The sequence below is a fragment of the Ctenopharyngodon idella genome, chromosome 15, assembly GCF_019924925.1.
Source record: "Ctenopharyngodon idella isolate HZGC_01 chromosome 15, HZGC01, whole genome shotgun sequence".
Taxonomy (NCBI): domain Eukaryota; kingdom Metazoa; phylum Chordata; class Actinopteri; order Cypriniformes; family Xenocyprididae; genus Ctenopharyngodon; species Ctenopharyngodon idella.
In genome coordinates, this window is record NC_067234.1 from 32655777 (window position 1) to 32678711 (window position 22935).

The 22935-nt window shown below is 37.9% G+C and overlaps 1 protein-coding gene across 5 annotated transcripts in view; it reads left to right on the plus strand.

Annotated features, from left to right (window-relative positions):
* The window catches only part of tiam1b (TIAM Rac1 associated GEF 1b), a 92632-nt gene that overhangs the window by 53777 nt on the left and 15920 nt on the right, over positions 1 to 22935 (plus strand). For 3 of the 5 annotated variants that reach the window (XM_051863324.1, XM_051863325.1, XM_051863326.1), the window contains 8 exons: positions 2276 to 2422; positions 3173 to 3247; positions 5197 to 5367; positions 5742 to 5846; positions 6334 to 6415; positions 7872 to 7958; positions 10893 to 11105; positions 11385 to 11485. In XM_051863324.1, the coding sequence (XP_051719284.1) occupies positions 2276 to 2422; positions 3173 to 3247; positions 5197 to 5367; positions 5742 to 5846; positions 6334 to 6415; positions 7872 to 7958; positions 10893 to 11105; positions 11385 to 11485 (981 nt within the window). Of the gene's footprint in view, positions 1 to 2275; positions 2423 to 3172; positions 3248 to 5196; positions 5368 to 5741; positions 5847 to 6333; positions 6416 to 7871; positions 7959 to 10892; positions 11106 to 11384; positions 11486 to 18909; positions 19243 to 22935 lie in introns of those variants that run through there. The other 2 variants (XM_051863329.1, XM_051863327.1) reach the window with 2 other exon arrangements.

The following is a 22935-nucleotide window of genomic DNA, read 5'->3' on the forward strand; positions in this document are numbered from 1 at the left end:
TGTAATATATTTTTAATTAATTATTTTTTATATAAATATAGAAGGATTAATCTTTAAATAACTCTCTATATATATGTAATAAATATGTATATATTATTTATTTATATTATATGTATATATATAATAGATTGCAATTTATTATATATATATATTAAATTATATATATAATTAATATACAAATAATATGTATATATAATTTTATATTATATTACTACAGATTAAAATATAATATAAAAATACTTTTTTAATATGTAGTGAAAAGTGTATTTTAATGTGAGTTGGGCAAAAAAAAGAAATGTTATGCTACCATTGTTGTCAGAATTTAGTAAAATACAATATTGACAAACAGTTTTCGAGATTTTAGTCTTTCTTTCAGTCTTTCTCCTTTCAAGCAGACATAGAAAACAGCTCCCTGGTGGCCTAAAGAGACTTACTTCGACTGACAAGTTTTTAAACGTTTGGTATCTAACGTATTTCAAGCAACAGCATTGCTTAGAAACCCACATCAAGAGCATTTGTATTGCTCTATTTTTACCCAGAATGCATGTATTAACCTGGTTCTCTCCCAGCCGTCAGTGTTGGTGTACGTGGGTAAAGGATTTTGGCATAAAAAGAAACAGTAGTTGAAAGGTTGGTCGGTGTATTTTCAGTTGGATGTGGGCCATGGCTCCGGCTAATCAATACCATCCATCCTCAGATTCGCCTCCAGCTCTGGCGTTCTTTGTAGGAGCTGGAGGACGCTGGGATACAGGGGGATTTTATTTTTGTCTTTGCATCTTGGATGAATTTTTTGGGTGGAGGGGGTGGGGATATTCTTCAGTATTCACATTTTGAGAGGATGGAGAGAGAGGATAAGTGTTGAGTCCAAATGAAGTGGTGTTGGCCCTTGTGCTGTTCTTCACAAATAATAGCTTGGTTCAGAGCAGTTGAGAGGGTTTTTGATGCATCCGGAGTGCTTTTCTCCATCAGGAGACCCAGAAATGCCACAGCGCGTTCAACACAGCGAGCGTGTATAATTTTTGAATGACACTGAAAAGAGCTCGCCAAACACTTCACTAACCTTTAAAATTCACCCAGACCCAAGTGACCACAGGAAGCAAGGCTTTTTTTCTGTTTGCTGCTTATTATTGAATGAATATTTGTGTTTATTTATTTATAAATGTGACATCCCACTAGCCAACTCGATTTTGGTCGGGAAAGTCTCATCTGCCAACTGTTTTTGGTGGAAAATCTCACAGTAAATAAGAGCAGGAACAATTATAATAGACTGAATGCAATTTATAGAGAAACTTTACCCTGAAAATTGTGTGATGGGCATTTGTCTTTTCAGGACTGTTTGAATTTGTTAAATGCACACTGTTGTGCTGCTGCTTTCTTATTTTATCAGTAATTTAAATGCAGGAGAGCTCGTGAAAATGCATTGATGCAGTCACCATTAATAACAATCAACATTTGTGAGCTTTGTGTTTGCTGGGGGAAAAGTCTCAATCAGATTAAATCAGGACAGTTTTCCTGCTAATAATAAGGAAAAGCAGCTGCATTTTGGAACGTGGTAGCTGGTCATTAGCTGGTGCAAGTCATAACCGCTAATGACTAGTTTAGACCAAGTCTTAACCACTTTAGACCAGCAAATGACCAGTTTAGACTAATTCATGACCAGTTTAGACCAGCTAATGTCCAGTTCAGACCAACTCATGACCAGTTTAGACCAGCTAGTGTCCAGTTCAGACCAACTCATGACCAGTTTAGACCAGCTAATGACCAGTTTAGACTAACTATTGACCAGTTTAGACCACAGTAATGACCAGTTTTGACCAGCTAATGACCAGTTTAGACCATCTAATGACCAATTTAGACCAGCTTGTGACTAGTTGAGATTGGCTAACCACCAATTTGATTGCTAATGGCTAGTTTAGACCAGCTCATTACCAGTTTAGACCAGCTAATGACAAATTTAGACCAGCTGATGTCCAGTATAGGCTAGCTAATAACCAGTTTAGTCTAGCTAATGACATATTTAGACCAGCTCATGACCATTTTAGACCAGCTAATGACCCATGTCATTAGCTGGTCTAAACTGGTCGATAGCTACTCTAAACTGGTAATTAGCTGGTCTAAATCATCAGTGTGACCGAATTATTGAGAATGAGAATTTTGCCCAGCAGTTGTGTTCATATCTCAGACTCCTGCTAGGAGCAGTCTAGTCAGTTTGATCGCTGGGACACACAGTATGAATGTTGTTCCCATACCTCATGCAGCTGTTTTGTGTCTGTAGGTGGCGGCTCGCACTGAGAGCGGCGTGAGGCGTCGGACGCAGGCGATGTCGCGCTCAACCAGCAAACGCAAGAGTCGCTTCTCCTCACTATGGGGTCTGGACACCCACTCCAAGAGAAAGAGTAAAGGTCATCCCAGCATTAACCAGGTAAACTACACACACACTTAATTCACACTTAGTGCTTTCTTCCTGAATGCATGAACATGCTTGTGCACAGATCAACTGGCCCTGCTTAAAAAATAAAATGCACATTAATTTACATGCTGGTCCAGACATTATCATCAGCTAATTTCAAAATCCAAGACCGCAATAGGAGAGAGAGCGGCATCAGCACTGATGAGATAATTTAGTCTCGCTTCTTTCAATGAAGAAGATTGTGTGATGAGTGTATGCAGCTCCGATTTTTAAGTTTAATTTGTGGCAGTTTGCGGTGATGTGTGTTGCAGTAGCTCTGTCATATCTGCCTATAACGCTATCACACGTTTATTTTTTACCATTTTGGGAGGAGGAAAATTTACATATGTGGTTTAAACAACCAGATGCATTTACACTTGTCTAGTTTCGTCTGGAATGCGTCTGAAACCACATCCTGAAGTGGTTTGAGTGATCGGATTTAAATCCATCTCAAAAGTGGTTTGGAGGGCATTTACACCTGGTCTTTTCACAACTGGATAGCTATCCGATTAGTAAAAACACATGAAGTGACCAGGTGTAAACAGGCCCATAAACACAACATGTGATGGTCAGTAGCTATGCCACTCTTTATAACAAGGAGATGAAATGCATGCCACATTTTGTTGGTTTATCAGGTTACGTGTTCCTCAGTGTGGATATATGAGTGGCTGTTTTTAGTTTGGGTGGTCTCTGAGTTGAATGTTAGATGTTCTTTTTAAACAGGTTTTTGCAGAGGGAGATGATCCAGTTAAAAGTCCTCTAGAAGGCATGTTTGAGGGTTCTTCCAGTGAGACAACGGTAAGAAACATTCATCCTCCCTCTCTATACTACACTATAAACACACAATACTACATAAGCCCACTGCACCAAATCAGAACTGCCCTGTTCAGAGATGCGCTCTGGGCCGGATCTCTGGTGTGAGTTGGCAGCAGTGTGGGTGTATATTCATCCCTGGCGTTGGTGGAGATGTAGGCTTTCTCTCAGCCTGGCAGGGAGGAACGATAGATGGTTGTGCTATAATCCACTGACCTGGGCCGCAGATTAAAGTGCTGATGTTCTGATTCACTCACTCAATCATAGCAGAGAAAGAAAAATGGTGAACTTTTAGTTGAGATGAAAATACATTGTGATATCTTTAACAGCTGTTCGGGAATATATACACTACCGTTTAAAAGTTTTGGGTTGGTAAGATTTTTTAATGTTTTTGAAAGAAGTCTCTTCTGCTCACCAAGGCTGCATTTATTTGATCAAAAATAGTGTAAAAACGTTAATATTGTAAAATATGATTACAATTTAAAATAGCTGTTTCCCTGTATTTCTGTGATCAAAGCTGAATTTTCAGCATCATTACTCCAGTCTTTAGTGTCACATGATCCTTCAGAAATCATTCTAATATGCCGATTTGCTGCTCAAGAAACATTTATGATTATTATCAATGTGTTTCAATGAATTTTTGTGGAAACCGTGATACATTTTTTTCAGGATTCTGAAAGAATACAAAATAGAATATTTTGTAACATCATAAATGTCTTTACCGTCACTTTTAATCAATTTAAAGGCACAATATGTAAGATTTTTGGATTTAAATATATATCCAAAAACCACTAGAACAGTGTTTGTTGACTTGTGTACTTACATTATCCCAGATGTTTCCAAGAATGTTTAAATCCAGAGAAATAAGCAATTTTAACCAGGACAAACAATGAAATCATACCCACGTTACCTTCGATTTTCAGATTTATTTTGTAAAAATCAATGGAAACACCAAATATGCTTTAATATATTATGTGTTTTATTAGACAGGTGAGCAACTGTTTGGATACATTCATCGACAGAAATCTAATCATGTTATATAGCTTCATGTTTAAATCTCGTTTCCTTGATTTACCGCGAGTACCATGTTTTACCATGACTAATATCGATCTAGCTTACTGCAGTGTGCAACAAGTGTCTCATAGTAGCCGCTGAGCGAACGCAGTGAAGCATTTTAACAACTTTCAATACACAAATGTATCTAATATGATAAAACAGTGCTGCTTTACCCCACATACGCTTGACCAGAAGAAACGGAAGCGGCGACTGCGGCATAATAAAAGTTCTGCTGCTCTCGAGCCGTGTGTCGTGCTTGTCTCTCATTAGCAATCTCTCCAGCGGCCTCGTTCCTCTCCAACGGCTTTCAGCCACACCTTGCTTCATCCTACAGTAATGTTAATAAATCTTTAATACATTAGCTCATCCATGAACATGATTTCTGCCCGAGTCTAGTCGGATTCTTTTCCACCGGCTGTGGACGTGAAGAAAACACCTCCCATGATTCCGCGAAATTAAGGCGTCATCAAGCTACGCCTTTGTTTTGAATAAGCGACCTCTAGTAGCGAAAAACTACATATTGTGCCTTTAATGCATCCTTGAAAAAGATGTTAAAAATCATGTTTGATATTGCTTCCAGTTCAGTGATCACACTGGAATTCAAATATCAAGTTAAGCGCATTGCATTGTGGGAAATTGTACAGTATTATCAGTACATATTGTAAATGTATTTTATGCATAGAAAAAAAATGTGCATACTGTGCACAAAATCAATTCTGCAGAAATAATATAGTAGTATACTAATATGAAATTATTAGCATATATTGCACCTGAGATAGGCGCCGAGTTCTTCGAAATGATGAGATGAGGAGGATCATCATTTCACATGATTAATAGCATCTCGTTCACAGCTGTGGCTTTCATTTATCACACTACAGAAAGACACCAAGACCCCAGTGAAAGGTCTGCCAAGACCCAGCACGGATCATGACATCTGGTCCAGAGACCACCTCACTCCATCATGGGTGTTGCTGCCAAACGACCAGCCTGTGTTAGCCATCATCCAGCCCGGAGAGTCGGCCCTCGACATGCTGGAAACTATCTGCAAGGTAATGCCAGATCTTTCTGGAGCGAGAAACATTCTTCCTTCTCTTTTGATGCCAGGTTTTTACATTCAGAGAGTCTCTTCACTCTTCAGGGAATTGAATATTTCAGTTTGAAGGTCACTGGTGTAGTAAACTCAGATGTTCCTCAAAACGTCCCTAGGAGGGTTTTAAAGATTTAAGCATGTGTGCACGCCGTAAAAAGCATTTTATTCGCTTTCCTCTCGCTGCAAACGTGCTGCATTCTGTCTGATATGAGCATTTGGACCTTTTTAGCGTGTGATTCCTGTCCATCTGGCCTACTAAGTAGAAGATACAGCCCAGTAACATGTCGTCCATTAAATGTGTGTCTCCTTTCATCTCTCTCTGTCTCTCTTCAGGCTCACCAACTGGACGCCACTAAGCACTACGTGCGGCTTAAGTTCCTCATTGAGAACCAAGTGCAGTTCTACATCCCCAAACCGGAGGAGGATATTTATGATCTGGTAGGTTTGGAGTTAAACTCGCCCTCCCACCCGCTGGTTAGATGCTCTCTCATTACTTTCATCCTGCTGGGACATCACACTTCATCCAAACACGTTTTCTCTTCCATTCTCCTTCTCAATTCATGATAGCAAAATCTTTCTTTTATGTGGAATACAAAAGGAGATGTTTTGCTGATTCCATTTCCCATCACCTCTCCTTTTGACCTAAAAAACGCAATGGAATTACTTGATGCTTTTAAAGCTTCACCCCTCTGTACTGCATCCATCACCCTTTAACTTCTGTTCAACGTCTTCCTTTATTATGTTTTGAGTGTCCAGGTCAGACGCAGTCCATCAAACTGGAACATAAAGTTCTTTGCCTGTGAAATGAGATCTGTATTCTGTCACTCTCAGCCTTTAATACCGTCCCTTGTGTGTTGTTTATGCTCTTTGAATGTAGAATATTAAAGTTCTGTTCAGTGGAATATTAATGTGCTCTTCTTCACAGCTGTATAAGGAAATCGAGCTGTGCTGTAAGATCAGGAAGGTGATCCAGTTTGATCGGGATGAATCCTGCATGATAGGCTACGGTGAGAGCCAGAAATGTGTTATTATCTTCATGAAATCATGTCTGTTATACAACCTACCTGTTTATACTGGGGATTTTAAAATGGTAACTGGAAATGACGGGTGTTCTCAGACATTTTTTTTCATTATTCCTTTATTAAAATGTTTACATAGAATGAAATGAACAGTAGTTTTGAAAAATCTGTCCATGAGTAACTTAATAAACGCTGTTTTATCTTGCATAGTCGCCTCATGCGGGAAAACACATTGAGATCACATGACCATCCAAATCCTACTAGTTTAATCTCAGTGACCTGCATGTTTTTAGACACTTTAGTTAAGAGAATATACTAAATATAATTAATGAAAACATTGTTTTTATGTAATTCTACATCCACACCACTTGATGTCAGTACAAGTCGTAGCAGTGTTATTTTAGTATTATTTTTATACTATTATAATATTCATTAATATTTTAAATTAGCTTTTATTTTTATATTTTCGGTTTTCTTTTTAATTTGTTTAAAATGTTAGTAATTTTGTTATGTGCTTGTCATTTTTTACTAGTTTTTCATATTTCTATTTAGCTTTAATTTATTCTAATTAGTTTTAGTAATATTAGTACTTCAGCTCATTTAGTTACCAAGGCAAAGTTTTTACTTTCTTTAAGCTTATATTTTTCATCTGATATTTTATTTTATTTTATTTTTTTATTTATTTTAGTTTTAATTTATGTTATTTAGTTTTAGTAATATTAGTACTTTAACTTCAACTTATTTAGTTACCAAGGCAAAAAAAAAATATTTTTTTTAAGCTTATATTTTTCATCTGATATTTTATTTTATTTTTAACTTTAATTTATTTTAGTTTCAATTTATTCTATTTAATTTTAGTAATATTAGTACTTCAACTTCAACTCATTTAGTTAACAGGTTTATAATTTTCTTGTGATTTTAAGTGATTTTATTTTATTGTATTTTATTTCAATTACCAAAAGCAATTTTAATAGTTTCAGTTTTACAATAACAACACTAAGTCATAAGCAATTATATGTATTACTTTTTATTTTTGCAGTTTTTGTATTTAATTGTATTTATTGCAATTACTGCATGCGCGTGTAATAAAATCTTAAAAAATTAATTGATCATAAGCTGTGGGAAGTCCTGAAAAGAATATGCTCATTTATACATATACATGTCTACATACTGCAGTAGCACTTAAAGGTATAGTACACCAAAAAATGAAACATTCTGCAATAACTTATTTACAGTTATTGTTACATGGAAGAACCAAAAATTCAAATGACTTTAAAATGTCTTGATGGAGAATAAATGATGACAGAATTTTAATTTTTGGGTGAACAGGCCTTTTAAATTTGACCTTGTAACTGAAAGGTTGTAGGTTCAAATGCTTCAAAGGCTGATCCATGATTGTACTTGATTTTGACGTCTATCATTTCATCTTCTGTCGCTCTCTCAGGTTTTTCTATCTCTGTGGTGGAGGAGGACAGCGTGCAGCAGCTCTATATCACTGACGTGAGAGCTGGAGGATTAGCTTTCGCTAAAGGTTCATTAGCTCGTTTCACCTGCTAATTACATTCTCTTTCTCTTTTTCACCCCTGTATCTTGGTTTGTTCTTTTTCTTTCACGCACACACACCATCTCCCTCTGTCTGTTCTGCTATTGCTTAGAAATGAAGCTGTACGTAATTGCTGTGATATCTGTGCTGTGCTCCTGGTGTTATGTAACATGTTGTCAGCTCTATGGGGTTTCTGAGAGCCAAAGATTGCAGATTTATCCTCAGCCTCTCTAAACTCTGAATAATGACAAAAGATAGAAGGAATCAGAGAGACGATTAAAGTCGGATTCACTGATGTGCCATACTTGTAGCTCACCTGCATGAAGAACGCAATGCATTAAAAGGAAGCATATCATGCAAAACATGATTTTCCATGCTCGTAGATTTTGTAGAACATTTACAGAAAGCACTTTGCAGAGAGAATCTTTAAAGGTGCAGTAGCAAAAATGGCCCATTTAATTTTAAAATCAAGTTCAGATCTCTATATAAACAACAAACCATTCATTTTTAATTGCACTAAACTACACTACAATACTGAATGAATTAGAAGCATATTTATATTTAGCATTCCTTATACTCTCTTCACTAATATTATAAGTGGATTTCAGATAAAAATATAGAATACGGCCCCTTTAAATGACCATCAAAACAGGCTTATGGACATCCAGACACTGTCAACATGCTGAATAAGACCCTCCTCTCTCTGAGTGATGTCTGGGTGATCAGGGTGGCAGGATCAGGTCCGACTGGCTTATTGCTGACATTTTACATTGCCCAGAGAACTGGGTCAAACCCACAAGCTGATGGGAAGAGGCGAGGCGAAATGGAAAAGCTAGAGACAATCTCTTTTTTATTTCATCTATTTATTTTGATGCTGGCCTTCACATCAGTGTGAACAGGACATGTTATATTACTTGTGTGTCATTTTTTCAAAGTTAAACAGTATATTTAAGTAAAGCAAATGTTGTTTTTATATGTTGGAGATTGATTGGATTGTAAAAAGATTTGGTTTTAGTTTTAGCTTTAGATTTGGTTTTAGCTGACAATAACCATAATGAGACAGACGATTGTATTTATTACTTCTGTTTTTGCAGTTTTTGTAGTAAATTGTATTTTTAATGGATCCAGAAGGTATGGAAGCTTGGTTCCGCCACTAAATAAAAAATCTTGCAATTCTGACTTTATAACTCACTGTTGTTTATACTCTCGCAATTCTGACTTTATAACTCACAATTCTAAATTTATATAACGCAATTCTGACTTTATAACTCAGTTGTTTATACTCTCACAATTCTGACTTTATAACTCGCAATTCTGACTTTATAACGCCATTGCGACTTTATATCACGCAATTCTGACTTTATATCATGCAATTCTGACTTTATAACTCGCAATTCTGACTTTATAACATGCAATTCTGACTTTATAAATCGCAATTGCAACTTTGTATCACACAATTCTGATTTTATAACTCGCAATTGCGACTTTATATCACGCAATTCTGACTTAATATCTTGCAATTCTGACTTTATAACTTGCAATTGCGACTTTATATTACGCAATTCTGACTTTATAACTCGCGATTGTTTATATTCTTGCAATTCTGACTTTATAACTTGCAATTGCGACTATATCACACGATTCTGACTATAACTTGCAATTCTGACTTTATATCTCGAAATTCTGACTTTATAACTTGCAATTGCGACTTTATATCACACAGTTCTTACTTTATAACTTGCAATTGCAACTTTATATCACACAATTCTGGCTTTATATCTTGCAATTCTGACTTTATAACTCGCAATTGCGACTATCACACAATTCTGACTATAACTTGCAATTGTGACTTTATAACTCGCAATTCTGACTTTATAACTCGCAATTGCGACTTTATATCTCGCAATTCTGACTTTATAACTCGCAGATGTTTATATTCTTGCAATTCTGACTTTATAACTCGCAATTGCGACTTTATATTACGCAATTCTGACTTTATAACTCGCGATTGCAACTTTGTATCACACAATTCTGATTTTATAACTCGCAATTGCGACTTTATATCACGCAATTCTGACTTAATATCTTGCAATTCTGACTTTATAACTTGCAATTGCGACTTTATATTACGCAATTCTGACTTTATAACTCGCAATTGTTTATATTCTTGCAATTCTGACTTTATAACTTGCAATTGCGACTATCACACGATTCTGACTATAACTTGCAATTGTGACTTTATAACTTGCAATTCTGACTTTATAACTCGCAATTGCGACTTTATATCTCGCAATTCTGACTTTATAACTCGCAGATGTTTATATTCTTGCAATTCTGACTTTATAACTCGCAATTGCGACTTTATATCTCGCAATTCTGACTTTATAACTCGCAGATGTTTATATTCTTGCAATTCTGACTTTATAACTCGCAATTGCGACCTTTTATCTCTCAATTCTGACTTTATAACTCACAATTGCGAGTTTGTATCACACAGTTCTGAGGAAAAAAGTCAGAATTGTGAGATAAAAAGTCGCAATGATACCTTTTTTATTTTTTATTCAGTGGCAGAAACAAGCTTCCATAAGAAGGACAAACTACGGAGCAATGAAAAATTAGCATATACAAACATTCTTTATCTTTTGAATAACATGCATTTATGAATCGTGCACAATAAAATAATATTGTGTCTTAAGAAATGAATGACATCAATCTTTAGGACTAAAAACTTGTTATGTTTAAATTTTTGCTTCGTGGTTCTGTTTGTCTTTGGTTAAAATTCTTTAATTCCTCCTTTGCTTTTCATTTTATTAACTTTGTACAAGCAGTTAATAAAACATTTCATCCATTTTGCATATCTCAAGAAACATCTATGATTGCGATAATTATTCCTGAAATATTACCACATTAAAATGTTTGCAGGTCTGAATGCAGGAGATGAAATTTTACAGCTGAACGGGAAAGACGCGCGCACTCTGACCTTTGCTGACATGAAGGTGGCGTTCGCTCAGGTCTCTCTCTCTCTCACCGTTAACACGCTGCCCCCTGTTGACCGCCGACAGCTCTGCTTCCTGCCGCCGAGACGCTCTGACGCTGTGGACAACCTCTACACGGACATCTTCTCTCAGAGTCAGGGTGAGGGGAGGTCTCTGCTGACCCATTTAATTCATGGTTTTTGTGTTTTGATATGAGCGCTTGAATACCTCTGCTACCTAGCGTGCGTTAAAATGCAACACTCACTTTTATACAATATAAACATTATAAAAGTCTTACTTGTGAGTCCTTGGTCAGAAATGCACAAACAATCTCCAAAATCTTTTCATATATCATCTAGAAATGTCACAAGGTTCAATGCAGTTATCCAGAAAACTGGCATGTGACATCATAGTCATGTCGTTAATTGTGTTTCCACAGAGGAGATTCTTGATGATGGGGTCGGTCTGATTGTGGAGACTTCAGGAGACGGTTTGGACGACGACTCAGAGCTCTTTGCTGAGTTTGACGACTATGGAAAGGTAAATAGTCCGATTTTGTTTCAAGATATCAGCCTGGATCTTGTGCAGCTCTGCCCAGAACGACGGGACACTTTTCCTGTCAGTGCGTGGGTTTCGTTCACGCTCACCAAATCTAGAACTGCAGGCCTTCGAAACTCTGAACTCTGAGCGAGAAGAATCTCACTGCAGAAACGCTTCACCATCTGTCATCTGTGCTGTTTTTAAACAGAGGGGCGGATACAGTTCAATCATTCTGTAATTTGTCGTGTCACACTGATACATTTATCCATGACCCTATCTATCTATCTATCTATCTATCTATCTATCTATCTATCTATCTATCTATCTATCTATCTGTCTGTCTGTCTGTCTGTCTGTCTTTATATCCATCTATCCATCCATCTATCTATCTGTCTGTGATAATGAACTGTCTGCAGCGTATCTTGTGATGGGGGTTTGAAGATAATTAGTTTGTGTTAAGACGGTTGACAGTAAAACAGAGGTTGTCTGATTTTCTTTTGCATCCTAATTGCTTTATTATGAGGCATAATTAACCAAATCTTGGAGGCGACAATGGTCTCAGAAGATGGTCTCTATCTGAGAAGTGTCAGACAGACATAACAGTTTCACATTTAGATGTGAGAGTGTGTGTAGTTATCCTTCCATGTCTCTAAGCTGCAGTTTACAATGCAGGATACAGTCACAGCTGTTTCATTGGATGGACGGGTTGATGGATGTGTTGAGATGATGGAACCAATCAGATTCCACACGACTTTCCATATTTACATAGTGAAACTATTTTCAGAAACTCATTCCCTATTTATCTCATGTCAGAAAAGCACTGTTGAGTTTAGACCCTTAGTAGTGGAAGCAGAAAAAATTATATTTTCTGATAGGTAGGTTCAGACTGGTTCTCAGTTTCTAAACGTCCTACATGTGTGTTTCTCTTTGTGAGATGAATAATATACTGCAGGAATACTCAAATTACTCAGGGGCCACTTTTAGAAAATGAGCTGAAATGGTACTTGATCTTCTTAAATGTGCAGATATGCTTTACACCAGCCATATATTTTTATCACCACGTTCATCAAAATAAGCAAGTGCTGTTCAGTTTTTAAATTACCTTTTTAATTTTCCAGAACATTATAGTCAATGCAAATGCATTCACAATAACTGTTTCCAGTATGTTGGCTTCTCAAATGCAAATATCTTATATACTTATTATTCATGTGTCAAGTCATTAACAATTCTTTCTTATTCTAATTGGATGCAGCAGTTTAGAAATCAGTCCATTTTGTCTGTTTTCACTGTGAAGCTTTGCACATTTGCTGCTGTTGTCACATTTTTTGTTGCTAAGTGCAGTTCACACAGTTTGAATATGCTCCAAGCTGTTGCACCAATCAGCGATGACAGTATTTGCATATCCTGATGTTTTGCATCTCGATTATTCATGCAGAAATATGACTCGCGAAACATTTTTGGAATTAATCTGGTTGCACTACCAATTAAATGCAATATAAATATAAGTTTTACACCCCGTCTGATCTGCAAGCAAGTGGCGCAGCATGATAAAACTAGATCTCTCACATTATAAGCCCGGACTCTGAGTGTCTCTGATGTGCAGAGTGAGTTGGTTCTGGATCTGAAGGGTGTATTGCTGTTGGTTGGCTGTCAGGGCCATGCAGAGAGATGCACTTTGGGTCAGCAGAGACAGTGGGACTCGGGGTCTCGCTGGGAGCTTGGAGAAGATTGCTTTTGGCATGCATAGACATGCGTCTGCCTCTTTGCATAGCACCATCTCTCTGGCCTTTATTAAAGAGGAGAAAGTTGCATTGAGGGCAGACGGGGAATGCAAAGGAATCCATAATCAGCTTTAGTGTGCCCTCATACACTCACACACATATGCTGTTGAATTTAATGCAGGGAATCTTTAATGAATTTAATTCACATTTGGTCTGTTCATGCTCTGAATATATGAATGATTTTGACCGAGACCGAGTTAAACATGACCTTGCTCTGCGATTAGGCTTTTTAAGGCCATTATGAGTTTTAAAACTGTGCCATATATATTCTTTTTTAAATATATGCAACTTGTTTGATATGTTTATAATGCACTGACATTCATATTAAGTGTGACTGTCACTTTTCAAGCAAAACATTTCAGAAAAACAAACTGGTGAGGCTAAAAGTCATTGCGAAAATGACTCAGAAAAGTGTAATAGGCTTGTGCTGACAATAACTGCCACTTAGCTTGATACTTTATAATGCATTGTCAGTCATGCATTATAATTGTGGCTATTGCAAGTGTCCAAACACTTTTTGGGGTCACTATATTTTGTATTTTAAAAATTCTAAAATCACCTGACATTGTGAAAATGCTTATTCTTAAGGCCTTGATACACCAAGCCAACATTGGGCGGCCCAATTTTTGGGATGTATTCTGCACCATTGGCACTAGTTTGACCCCGTTGGGGGCTTTTTGGCTGATTGAGCATGTTGAATCGGCATCGCCGCTGTTGGTGAGAAAGAGAACTCTGATTGGCTTTTCAGCTTAGAGAACGGGTCAGTGCATGAGAATAAAAGCGAAAGTGAAGAAAGCGAGCAAAGAGGTCAAGACGGTACAGGCAGGCAGAAGGCTGTTAACTGATCTTAACTGAGCATTCCAATGCGTGAATATTTTAATAATGAGCCGCGTGGAATGAAGTGTGATCAGCATGATTGATATTCAAATTTGTAAGTAGGCTGTTCGAACAGGAGGGGTTGCATTGGTGCCGAGACCCGGAAGGGAGTGAGGTTTAGGGGAGTGAGTGTAACGGACGTAGGCCGGTAAGAGCTGTGCATCTAAAACTTACTCCCCTGATCTCAAGAGGCACTCTAGCGACTGACGCTAGAGACAGCAGTCTTTAGCCTCCTTGTTAGAGTGCCCGCCTCCCATGCCAGCGTACCCGGGTTCAAGTCCCGCTTAGAGCGGGCAGTTCGAACAGGAGAGGTTTCATGGACGACACTAAATTCAAGCTGGAAAACGTTTTGAGCTTGTCCACTTTCGACTACTTCCAGAGGTAGTCGAAAACGCATTAGACCGGATTGCTTTCGTAGTGTAGACGCTCAAGTGGTCCAATGTGTTCGAATGCCACAAAAAAGACCACCTACTGACCTAATATGTAAACATTATGGGAAGGGTGCTAGCCAGATGGGATTTAAAATTTGTCGGCTGAAGATCCAAGTTTGGTTTGAAGATGAAACACATACCAAGCACAATATTCTCTCACCATTCCTGATCTCTAACACACACTCACAGCATTTGGTCGTGGTCTTGCGGCTGTCAGAGCAGAAACTAAAGCTGCTGCTCCATATGTTTTTCCGTCGTCTCTGGGCGTGTTCATTTTGCAAGTTTATTTTGTCCATCGAAAGATCTGAAAAAGCCCATACATTTACCCACCCATAGACCCTCCCCTTGAAGGAATCAGAACAGAAGTGGTTGAAAGTGGACAAAAGAGACAGATTAAAACACCAGGTGTAAACGGTTATGTGTGTCCCTCATCTACTTGTGATCCGATCATCTAAAATACATCTTAATACCAGGTGTAAAAGGGGCCCTAGTTTCAGTTTGCCTTTTTGAATGACAAATATAGACTATTGGTACCTGCTGATATAGATACTTATTTATTCGAATGCAGGCATAGAACACAAGCGCTGTAGTCCATTTGGCGTCTCCTTATATAACAAGCGCAGTTTTTTTTAACCAAGACGCAGCCGACGTGAGGTGACAACACATCGTCACTAGTTCTTATATGTCAGCTTAGTGTCATGGCCTTTAGGGTTCTTTGTCTTTTTATTAGACAGACAAGTGATCACTGCTCTGACTTCATTGTTGTACATCTACATCTGTCTACATCTGTCTAACCAGTTAACCAGTTAACAGTCTCTCCACTACAGGATTCAGTCTTAATTGTGGAAACTTGCAACGTATCCATTTCTAAAGCAGCTGTCAACCTTTTCGCTACACAAATTCATGTGTAAGTAATGGTACATTAGTAGTGCTTCACTGTCTGGTGGGATATTATTCTGTAGATGGACTAGAGAGGAATTTGGACTCACGGATCATTTGTTGCTGTGAGAGGAACATTTACAGTCTGATTTGTCGTTCTCTGCTTGCTGATCTCCACATTAACAGGCCGTTCGGCTTGCGGTGTGTGTGATTTGTTATATCAGGAGACGTCTTTGATGCTAAAAGTGTTTAGTAGAGGATTTGGCAAGTTCGGTCTTCAGTGCCGGTCTTCTGTGAACATTCGTCATTCCCTTTCAGGTGGCAGTTAGTTTTTGCTGTAAAGAATGATTCTCGTTTCATGTACATTAAGGCCTGTTCACACCAAGAATGATAACTATAAAGATAACGATAATGATATAGTTCTAATAATCATTCTAAATATAAAAGAATAGCACTGTCCACACTTCAGCTATAACGATAACGATATAGAGAAACGATAATCGCTGGGCTCACTTTCAGAATGATTTTTTTCCAGCTGTTGAACGATAAAACAATGACAGCCAATCAGAATCCATTCTAATTTAAGGGCTCGAGCATTTAAAAATGGCAGATGACAATGCGGAGAAGTTAATCACTGAGGTCCAGTCAACCCCCCTTTTCAAGAATACATTAAAGAAAATGGATATATGGAAAACAATCGGTTATACCCTCGGAATAAATGGTGCGAAGTATTAACGATGAGATCATTATGCTAGGCTAGCAAACAGAGTAACATAAAATTACCTCAGATATTATCCAGCGCTAGTTTCGACAACATTGTCTAGCTTCCTTTGAAGTTGCAGTGAAAAAGACTAGGCGTTGTTTTTATTCCACTATATTGACTTCATCAGCTAAATTCACTAGATTAGATCGATTACACTAGCTATTCACTCAAAACATAGCATACTGAGGACATCTGCTGGTTAAAGCCGTGTAAATGCAACAAGAACAGTAAAAACATGTTGTAAACACTTTAAAACCGCAGTGCGTGAGCTCCGTTATCGTTCGTTGGTGTGGACGCAAATATGGTTATTGTTATAGTTATCGTTCTTGGTGTGAATGTGCCTTTACTGTTCAAAAGATTGGGGTTGGTAAGATTTCTTAATGTTTTTGAAAGAAGTCTGCATTTATTTGCTAAAAGTTTTTACATATTGACAAAGAGAGGAATTTTTTAGCGATAGCAGAACAAAAATAAGTACAATCATTCTGACGTGACTTGAAGGCAGTATGAGTCTAAAAGGCTTAAGTGATTCTGCTGTATCACTATTCTGCGGCGCGTCCCTTTGTCATGTTTAACGATCGTGCGTCTACGCTTTACCATCACAGCATGTGATTATGAACCGCAGTGAAGCCTGAATCACATGATCTGACGGCGCATTTCTCTCTGTGCTCTTTTAAGTCCTAGTGCATTCATTCTGTTTATTTTCCCCCGCTGGCTGTCTCTCTCTCTCTCTCTCTCCACATGGCTGTTCAGATGATCAATCTTTATGAAACAGACACTCACTCCAGTCCTGTATTATAAATCATGAGACTTCTGTTCAGTTGATTTGTTCATCTGAATTCACAGCTACTGTGGTAGAAAGTATTCGATTTCTATTTGTGAGAAAGTCCTCCATCTTTTACTTGAGTACTAGTCAACTAGTTCATCTTTAGTTTTATATTTTTTTAGCTGTGGTGCTTTTATTAGCATGCTGACAGCTGTTAGACAGTTTGCATGCTAAAACCTTCATCCCCTTTTAAGCGCAGCTTCTATAGATATAGAAATAAACATGCAGACAGACATTTTTGGCCTTTTGTGTCATGACTCAGTCTTCTTTCAGAAGCATTGCGTTTTAAGACGGCGTGTCGAGTTAAAAATAGTTTAACTTTTAACAAAGCACCTCAAGAACCCTCTGTCAAGCTTGTTTTGCACACCACAGCACATCAGACATAGTGGTCAGGTCAACCTGAATCCAGCCTGTTTGGGATTGTAAGCATTTGCTTTTTCCACATTGAAGAACTTAAACCAACCTAAAATGGTCTTAACAAGACACCAAACTGGATTCCAGCTATATTTTTGATGGTTTAGAGGGATTTTGGGCACTTTTTCAACAGCTAAAAGCCAGTTTATCCAGACTGAGAGACCAGCAAATTAAGACCATCAAACCAACTTAGGCTGGTTGAAGTTGTTATTTAAATCTTGTTGGTACAGGATGGAAGTTCACTTGAAGTGTGGATTTCCCTTTGTGTTGGTGCTTGGCATTGTGTGTTTATTTCTTTAGAAATGCACCTGATATTGGTCAGGCAAACACAAAACCCGACATCTGAGCAGCTGAAGACGCAGTGGATTCGTTTTATTTTTGAAGGGAATGCGCCCACATATACCTAATTTTGTTTATGTCTGCACAAATCATTTTACACCAGACCGCTTTATACAAAGGGACAATACAAAACAGGTTTTGCTAAAAAGTTGTTACTCAAGGATGGATCAGTACCAACTGTTTGTGATCCAGCTTATATCCAACTTACTTTTCAATGTCTGAGATTGTCCTGTTTTGTTGTTGCATTAGCAGTGGAAACTCCACCCTCTTTTTGAAAGGGGGCTGGGAGCAACAGCTCATTTGCATTTAAAGGGACACACACAAAAACGGCGTGTTTTTGGTCACCCCCAAAAAGTGGCAATTTTAACATGCTATAAAAAATTATCTGCGGGGTATTTTGAGCTGAAACTTCACATACACGCTCTGGGGACACCAGAGACTTATATTACATCTTGGGCATAATAGGTCCCCTTTAAAGTCATCTTGTAATCAAAATCTGTTTATTTTCATAACGCACATTTCTGGTTTTATTGTGCGCGATTTCATTCATTCTTCCTCTACTTTTTATGTTGACTTCTATTGGATAATGTTAACCAGTAGCCAAATTAATTAGCCAGTTAGCTGCATTAATCCATCAGAGGTGATCTCTACCTTAGTGGTCATTAAAAACCTTTCAAGTTTGTTGCATTAAATTTTACCCATTATACACTAACATTCTCATCTATTATCTCAAATGATTGGTATTGATTTTAATTTGTTTATGGGGTACTCATGTAAGAAATATAATTTACTTGAACTTTATGATGATTAATTAACTAGACTTTCAGGCAACCCACCAAATACTACATTTAAGATTAGTAGTTATGCATATCCTATTAAACTACATTGCTCTCTTTTTCTCTCAATCTCACTGTGTTGGTATTCTTATCCGGCTGAACTTGCCCAGCCCATCATGAACAATAACAACAACAACCTTGGAAAGGAGATTTCTTCCACTTCCTCTTCCTCTCTCCATTCACCCTTGATTGTTTTCACGTGTGTGTTGAGTATCTTAACTCATGTAGCTCAGTGTTTGCTCAGCGTGCCAGGAAGGAAGAGAGAGAGAAGATAAATGAGGTAGTGTCGCATCAGAACGGGCGGGTGAATACGGAGTTGGGCGAGCAGAGAGGAGGTGGGCGAACGACAGGGAGAGAGAGAGAAGAGCGACCGGTTCCATCTCTCTCTCTCTCTCTGTTCTATTTGTCATAAGCGGAGGGATGTTGTCGGGTGCTGCAGCAGTGAATCTGTGATTTCTGAGGCGTTTCCTGTAACTGATCCAGTATCAGTGACGGTGGGCCCGCGTGTTTCTCTCCAAGGCTGTTTCTACTGATCCTGAGTCAGTCATGTCTGTGCTCAAACGCAACAGACACAGTAAACGCTCGTCCGACTCCATCTATGACCTGCTACACCTGGTGAGAGTCGTTTTATGTCTGTGGTTTTTCTTAAATCGTGCTATTTTATTGATTAGTTAGTTTGTTTTTTTATCCTGAGCTGGGAGTTATGAATGCTTTGGGTTTGTGCGCAGATTTTTTGGAATGTTGAATGATGGTCACTGAATGAGGGGTTTACTAGTAAAAAGTGCCATCATTTTACGTAGTGTTCAAATGGATATTCTACAGTGGTAATACCATGTTTATTTACATGATAGTACCATGGTGTTCTTTGAAATACCTAGCATGTAAATATATATGCACGCTGTCATATATCAAAGTATCATTTATTACTATGATTGTACCATGGTACCAACTATTTTTTTGTAAGGTTTTACTAGTCTTTAATTATTTTTATAGACCAATCGAATTGTGTTTATGAGAAATTTTGTGCTTTTTGCATGCTGGGAAAAGTTTAAACCAGCCTAAAGTGGTCTTAACAAGATCCCAAACTGGTTTCCAGCTAGTTTTTTTTTTTTTTAGAGAGAGAGAGATTTTGGGCACTTTTGAACATTTTGAAGAAGCAGTTTATCCATGCTGGGAAACCCGCAGTTATCCATTGAGGCCATCAAACCACCTTAGGCTGGTTTAAGTTGTTATTTTAAGCAGGGTGTGGTGATCTTGTTGGGACTTAATGGAGGGAAGTTCACTGGAAGTGTGGATTTCCCGTTGTGTATGTGTGCGGCATGCCCATGTTTGTTTCTTCACAATATGCAACCTTTTATACTCATAATAACACCAATAATTCCAGTTTAACTCTAAATTCTTGTGAAGTCAGGAATGTGTTTGGTAAATATTTACTAATATTGGAATACGAACACCCTTATCCGTGAAATTACGCTGCAAGATTTCACACTTTCATTAAGGTGCAGTCCGTTGTTTGACGAATTTTGACATTACCGTTGTTTGACGAATTTTCGCAGGCAAAATCCAGTAAGTTCAATAGGAATCCACGTAATCGAGAATTTCACAAGATTTCCCCACATAGACAGGGCTCGACAATAAGGACTGCCCGATGGCCCTGGGCCAGTGTGAACAACGCTTGGGACAGTAGACGGAACTGTCACTTGTCCGATCAGGACAGTGCTGTAGGGTGTGCGATATATATCGTCTATGATATCGTAATTGTTGATTTGACGATCTGAAAACACACCCATTGAGTGCACGCATACACTACGTGACGTAGTCTAGTAGGCTAGATTAGTGCACATGCATATTTAGATTGTACGCATTCACTGCATGATTTAGTCTATTAAAATGCCTTTAGAATGCATCAGAATCCAAGATAAGGGGCAAAAATGACCCTGTATATCTTTCATATTTATATAATTGAATATAGTTAACCAATATTAAACAAAGAGCGCCGTTTTTCTCCAAATATCAGCACGATTACAAATGTGATATTGATGTTATACAGCATACAGTTCAATGAACTTGAACTTAATATCAAGTGACTTACATTTTATACACCAAAAAATTTTCTTTTCTTTTACTTTATTAATTTTTTGTTGTGGGGCAAGTGAAAATTTCGGCGGGGCAAGCAAAAATTTGAACCACTGGCCCGACCGGGCCAGTAGAAAAAATCCTTAGCGTTGAGCCCTGCATAGATTTTGCAATGGGTTCAAGATGGTAACGCAGATTTGCCACATTGAACAACAGAAAGAGGCTTGGTTTTAAAGTGACTTCTGACTAGGGGTGCAAAATTCTGGAAACTTTCACTAGGAATTAATGGGAATAAACTCAAAATTTGCAAAATTGCAGGTTAGCCTATAACCGGAAACTTAAATGCAGTTGAAAAAAAAAATCTTGCAGTATAATCTTGGATAAAACAACCAGATTTAATGCAAATTCAGCTTCAATCACATGCACATAGCACACCACTTACTGCAGGCCTATTAAGGCCACACCCCTGAATCTACTTTCATTTTACATTTTTAATGGGACTTTTTTTGGGAGGGGGAATCATAGGGAATATGTTTATATAACATTCATGCTTTTTTGTTGTTCAATGAAAGAACCGATATGCATCATATCTGTTTATGACCAAACAAAATGTTTAGATAAACATATGTTTGTATATGATACAGTTTGTATAAATTAGCCCAAATTTCCAATTAATTCCCATAATTCCCATTAAGTTTCCAGTATTTCCAAAATTGAAAAGTTTACAAAAGATTTTCCGCCCCTTTACAACCCTACTTTTATCAATAGGCAATATACTTTATGCCTGCAAAATTTTGCTAATGTGAAAGCACTTTTAGGGTTAGGGTTTTGTTCAAACAAAGTGTGAGTGCTACACCTTACAGCAAACACAACTAACAAGTGTGTTTTCATTTCACAGCAGTTAATGTGTTTTATTGTGTTGTGCGCTGGACATGCGGGGTGTCGTAATTTCTGTTATGCTGTTCTGAGACTCAAGGACGCTGGGAGAAACACTGTAATTTATCCTTTGTGTGTCCTTGCGTGGGCAGTCGAGGACCGCCAAGACTCTCTCCGCTAATGAACACGGAAAGCAGCTTTCACATGTTTAAAAAAAACTGTGTCAGCCAAAACAAGCACCTGTAGTCTGCTAAGTAAATAAAAGTAGTCTAAAGTCAATGTTAGTGCTTTCCTTTGCAGAATGCAAATCATAGTGATGGCTAATGCTGACCTAAAATTTCCCTCTTTTATAACATTTTTAAGAGTGCATTCTGGGAGACCCGTCGGTGTCGTCATGCGTTGCTTCTTCAGAGCAACTGTTTATGTCTCTCCTCAGGTAAAAAATGTTTTAGTAGACGGCCTTTGCTGGGTTTTGTACAAGCAATTGTCTGTGTGAGCATAAACACTAGCCTTGATCTTCCTCTTCAAATAATCTTTTATGTCTCTCTTTTTAAAAAAGCCTCCGATGTGACTGTGTTGGTGGATCATGTGCGATGTAGGAAAGGGCTACTTTCGTCCTGATGTACTTGTCTCTGACTGTGCCGTTTCAGAGAATGATGGAGAAGTGCAGTGGAAAGCTGACAGCTGCTGTATCTGAAAGCGTGTGAATTTGTCTCCGTTATAACGGGATCACAAACATCTTGACAGTTCTCTCGGCGCTTGTACGCCGTGGTTGTGGCAGCTGATGATTTTTTAGCTAATGACTAAAGTGACAGGTGAAGCCCGACGCCCCTCTGAGATGAAATTCTGCGTCTCTGATTTAGGAACTGATTTATTTGTTTACAAACACACAGAGAGACAATGTGAAGCCAATAATCCCTGACACCCCTGAGGAATTATTGTGAAGCAATTCTTTTTTAATAATGCATAAATATGTTCCTACTACCTGACAGGTGTCACTGAAATTGGTGCCCTGGGAAATCACACCTGATAGAAGCTTTGTGAACAGCATAAACAGAAATGCTTTAGTTACAAGCATTTAGGTTTGCTGATATCCAGTTTCAGGATATCATGTAGTTGAAGATATGTGATTTAATTTAGTAGTTGTGTGAAAGTTAGCAAAATGAAAAAAACCTTTAATGCGATGAAGTGAGATTGACTGTATTGTATGAATTTCCATTGGCTGTCTGTGATTTGTGTTGCTGCTCATTTGCGTGTAGTGAAACTCTGCTCAACTTTGCTGCATGCACCAATGAGCACTTTCAGGGATGATTCGATAAAGTTTCGCTAAGTTTGTGCCATTAAATCTTTTAAAGA